Consider the following 4,623-nt stretch of genomic DNA (forward strand, 5'->3'; position numbering starts at 1 on the left):
CAGCAATGAAGCATAAAAATCTTACAGGGATTTTGTAATTATTCCATCCCCCACCACACAGCAGAGCATTTAAGGCACAGCACTCAATCCGCAGGATTTTCCTGGGATCAGTTGCAGTTTAGAGCATTTCCTGAACACCAGAAATTCCCAGAATCAAACAAAAGACTATTCTTCTAAAAGTATCCAGTGAGACCACTACAGGCAGCTCAAATGTCCACAGCAAACACCAAAGAACAAAAGAACTTTATTTGATCTACAATGCTTTCTTTAAGGTTTTCAGCCATTTTAGTGCACACTTTTAAAACTAAGTTCAGGAGCTATTTTGTTTTCCATTTTATTAAAAAACTACACTGTATGGTGCAAAGAAAGGTTTGATCAAACACAGCAATGAAAATAGCCATGGCATTGACAGAGCACTTCACCCATCCGTTGCCACCAGATTTCCAACACAACGATTTTCTGCTCTTCAGTCAAGTATACATCATTTCTGCCATGTGGGACATTTTCTTGGGAATATACAAGTAATATTCCATATAGCCTGAAAGATCTTCAATAGTCACGTCATCCACGAAGGCTCGAGCTTGCTCAGAACAAGACCGAGGAGAACCTGTCGAAGCCACAGTAGTGGGTGATCTTTTCTGCAAGGACTGCGAATGCACTCCAAATACTGCCTTTTCACATTCTGATAGGACACTTCGCAAGCCAGAGAAAGAATAAACTTCCATGGCTTGCCACTTTTTGCACTGGCACTTCTTGTCCACGCAAGGGCACTGCTTGCCATTGCTGAGCTTGGATAAGGCTTGGAAATCTGAAGGTTGACTAGAATCCAGGTTGGTTTCAAAGGATGAGGAAATAGCAGCACAACTCTCTCTCAAATTCTCTGAAGGATGTTTAGTTGTGGAAGTCACCAAAATTTCAGTTTTGGCTCTTCGGTGACTACTGGCAGTGAAGTGGGAATCATTTCTTTCACCTGCGCATGGTTCTTCTGTAGCACAAATGTCTGCACTGGTATTACTCTTTGAAGCCTCTGGCTGGTTTTTATGTTTCAACTGGCTGCTGGCTTTCATACTACAGTATGTAAATTTTGGAGGATGTAGGACAGGAGACTTGGAACGCCTGCGACGAGGAGTTCTTGCAGACCCTCTTGAAGGCTTCCTTATACACCTGTCAGTGAACAATACACCAACAAACAGGTTACTCAGAAACCTCTTCCACAGTCTGAATGCTTTCTAAAATGGCCTCAGAGCATGGCGGTATCAAGTATCAAACCTAAATGATAATTATCAACAGAATCTGAACACTCCTCTGGGTTTAGAACATCAGCTGCAGAAAACAATCACAAAAGAGAACTGCCATTCAAAGACCCTGACAATGCTTCATATCAGTTACAAATGACAACAGTGACTGTACTTTTAAATATAACGTTGAAAGTGGGTGGGGACTGGTTACTTCCACCCCAGTTTATGCTACAAGCAAGAAGAGTTACATGGAAGCAGCTAAAGTTTAGTGGAAAGTTGTAGAAGTGTTGCTGACCCAGAGGAGGTACAATTTACTGCTGTAAGACATTTTTGTAACTAAACACCACACTATAAATACTATACTTGCTACTAAAGAAAGCAGCAATGGACTCAGGCAGAAGGATGTATCCTACTGCTGAGAATTGCTAGCATTTATGATGTAATAGAAATTGAGCTGATGTATCATAGTTGGGAACCTACCAAATTTGTGGCAGAAGTCAGGTACACAGTGGCTCCTTCAATCCTACAGGTTCCCTGCATGCCCCCCACAATTGGTGGAGGGGCCTGGCAGCTCGCCATTTACCATTCCCTGCTCGCTCCCATTGGCAGGGAAGCAAAAACCACATTTTAAAATATGGTGCTATTTTTGCCTCCCTGCTGGTCAGCAGCAAGCAGCACAGCCACCATGACCCCTCAGCCAGTCAGAGGCAAAAATGGTGCCATGTTTAAAACCGCGGTTTTTGCCTCCCCACCGATCAAGAGTGAGCAAGTGGGAAGCGGGGAGCAGTGGCGCCCCTTCACCAATCAGTAGCAGTGGGGTGTATGGGGGAACCTGCAAGATTAAAGAAGCTGCCGTGCACCCCACTTCTGCCACAAATTTGGTATATCCCTCATCAGAGTATTTGAATATATGGCTGTTATGTAAGAATCTAAAAATACTGATATGTACCCTAGTTATTGAAGGACTATGCAACTTACGCTGGGGTAGCAGACTGCTTATTATATGCCATAAGCCATCAACTCAGAAACAGTCTGGGAAGATTAGGAAGATGGAAGCACTATAACGGAACATCTGAGTACATTTGAAAGACCCATGGGCCCAACTGTTACCTTTAAAGATCCTGGCTCTAAAAATTGACAACTTGTTTTGCCAAAGCTAGAAACAGCAAAACAGAGCCACAATCAGTGAAAGTATGTTCTGATTCTTACAAAGAGAGGCAGTTACTTATTAGCAGCTGTTGTGAAAGGACAGGCTGAAAGCCAGGGACTGTGGAGGAATCTGAAGGAAATGGGCTCTCTCAGGTTCAAGGAATGGCAAGCCTTAGGGGAAAAATTAATACAAGACCAAAAGAAGAGCGCTCTCAAAGAAATCATGGATAACTAACCGAATTACTGTGACAGTATGTTACAGGTATGCCTCTAAGGGAGAAACAGCAAATAGTATTTGCTTCAACTATTTGTTGAAAGGCTCTTAGACAACAATCAAATTGAAATACTTAGAGTTTTTTATAAATAAAAAATGAGAAAAGTAAGTGCAATTATAAAAATGTTTAATTAATAATAACCCTTTTGAAATGACTTTGTGCAAGTCTTCAGGATCTCAGATGAAGAGGGGAATACATGTACAGTCCTGTTAATTTGTTTTACCCATGCCACGTCTCCTTTGAACAGAAAGACTGTGGTCTGGCTCCATCCGTAGCTGCTCTTATCGGTGCTCTCAGAATTGCCCCCTCACCCGGAGAGAGAGAGGCAACAGATCTGAAAGGAAAAATGCTGTATTAAGAAAGGGCTATAATGTATGCTCTCAAACTGTCTGCCGATTGTGGTCACACCTTATTCCTGTCAAAAGGATGTGCTACCAGAATGTAAATTCAAGTTCCAATTTCTACTGTTACATGTTATTAAACAGACTCCTGGTTTCATTGAAAACACAAGGACAGGTTTTAGCATCAGGCCAAAGAGCTAGTTGGCAGGCAGGATGATGTGGCCATAGAAGTGAAACAGCTATTTGTGTGTTTTTGATTCTCCCAGTTACATATCTGGTGTGGACAAATCCTCCTCGGAGGACTCCCTGACACCTGAAGTTTTTCGGGAATACATAGCATACCATTCCTGGACTGATCTGCCTTTTCAGTCCTCCTGATTACATGAGGGAGAAGAGGAGAATACGCCGGAAGAGTGGAAAGAATCATCAGGAAAGACAACAAGAGTTTTACCTTTGTGTGCTCTTTCAGCAATAGTGTTGTTAGAAGAGCTGCAGGAAGTACAACCTAAGTTTTCCCACCTAAAGAGCCGCTGGCTTTCCTGCAGTTTATTTAATAGAAAACAACTTAATACAGAAAATTTTTAGTAACTTAAAAGCTCAACCCTAACTTTTTAAAGTCCTGGGGCTGGAACAGTCCTGACTGGGTTATATACAGTCATCATCAATGCTAGGCACTTCCCCTGTCTGCATATATTCCTGGGGGCCTTCTCCTATGTGGAATCATGTGAAACGCAACATAGCTACACTAGACTGCACAGTTCTACTGTCTCACCCACTTGGTTAAAGAATGAATACTATGTAGTACTGACACATCCTATTCCATTAAAAAACCATCAAATAACTGTTTCAAGGGAAGCCTGCAAACTTTTTCAGTAAGCTCCTGAGAGGTGAGAAGCTACGCAGGGTTAGTACTTGGTTGGAAGACTGAAAAGGATATACGGGGAGGGCCAGGAATGCTACTAGTAATGGTAATTAGTACCCTTCCTTCAAACTCAGTTGTGAACCACTGCCCAGCATCATGGTAGCCAAAGATGGACTGCTAGAGTTCCTGTCCATGGGAGGTTATTAAAGGTTTTCAAAGCTCAAAGTTCTTCTAAGAGTGAGTCCACTGATGTGGGCAAATAATTATCTCCTGACTTTTCTGTATTCTTTCTGCAGTTTCAAGATGCACTGTTCTTCACTCTCTATACTAGCTGACTCTGTGGCATTGGACTGGACACCAAGTAGCTGTTGTGCTCCAGAAGGGAATCTTTCAGTTGGTTGTCTGAAGCAAACTTTTTATGCTCTTTACTTGCCTGCCACAGAGGATAGAACAAGGCTGTAGGACTTAGGTAATACGTATAAAGTACTGACCCATGCAAAACAAATGCACACACAATTTTTTGTTAAAATGTTGTGAAATTTATGATTTTTTTGCTTGTTTACTTACCCTGCTGCATCCACCCTTAGCTTTTTGAAAGCTGTCTGAAGACTCTCTTCCTCTTCATCTTTTGCTTCCAAGTCCATTGATGGGCTGTCAGAGTATCATTGACTGGGCCATATACTGTATACTGAAAAACAGACAAATTTGTGATTTAATAGCAAGAACAGAAGACTTGTTTCTGAAAAGAACTCCACACA

The 4,623-nt window shown here is 42.0% G+C and overlaps 1 protein-coding gene across 3 annotated transcripts in view; it reads right to left on the bottom strand.

Moving 5' to 3' along the window:
* Nucleotides 1-211: 211 nt before the first annotated feature.
* The window catches only part of LOC109292433 (oxidative stress-responsive serine-rich protein 1-like), a 10,122-nt gene continuing 5,710 nt past the window's right edge, over nt 212-4,623 (bottom strand). For 2 of the 3 annotated variants that reach the window (XM_019509844.1, XM_019509845.1), the window contains exons 2-4: nt 4,433-4,553; nt 2,886-2,996; nt 212-1,164 (exon numbers count right to left, since the gene is read on the bottom strand). In XM_019509844.1, coding sequence (XP_019365389.1) covers nt 471-1,164; nt 2,886-2,996; nt 4,433-4,509 — 882 coding nt within the window. In that variant the 5' untranslated portion in view covers nt 4,510-4,553 and the 3' untranslated portion in view covers nt 212-470. The remainder of the gene's footprint in view (nt 1,165-2,885; nt 2,997-4,432; nt 4,554-4,623) is intronic. The other variant, XM_019509847.1, reaches the window with a different exon arrangement.

Source organism: Gavialis gangeticus, unplaced genomic scaffold (assembly GCF_001723915.1).
Source record: "Gavialis gangeticus isolate Ggan-Ray unplaced genomic scaffold, GavGan_comp1, whole genome shotgun sequence".
Taxonomy (NCBI): Eukaryota; Metazoa; Chordata; order Crocodylia; family Gavialidae; genus Gavialis; species Gavialis gangeticus.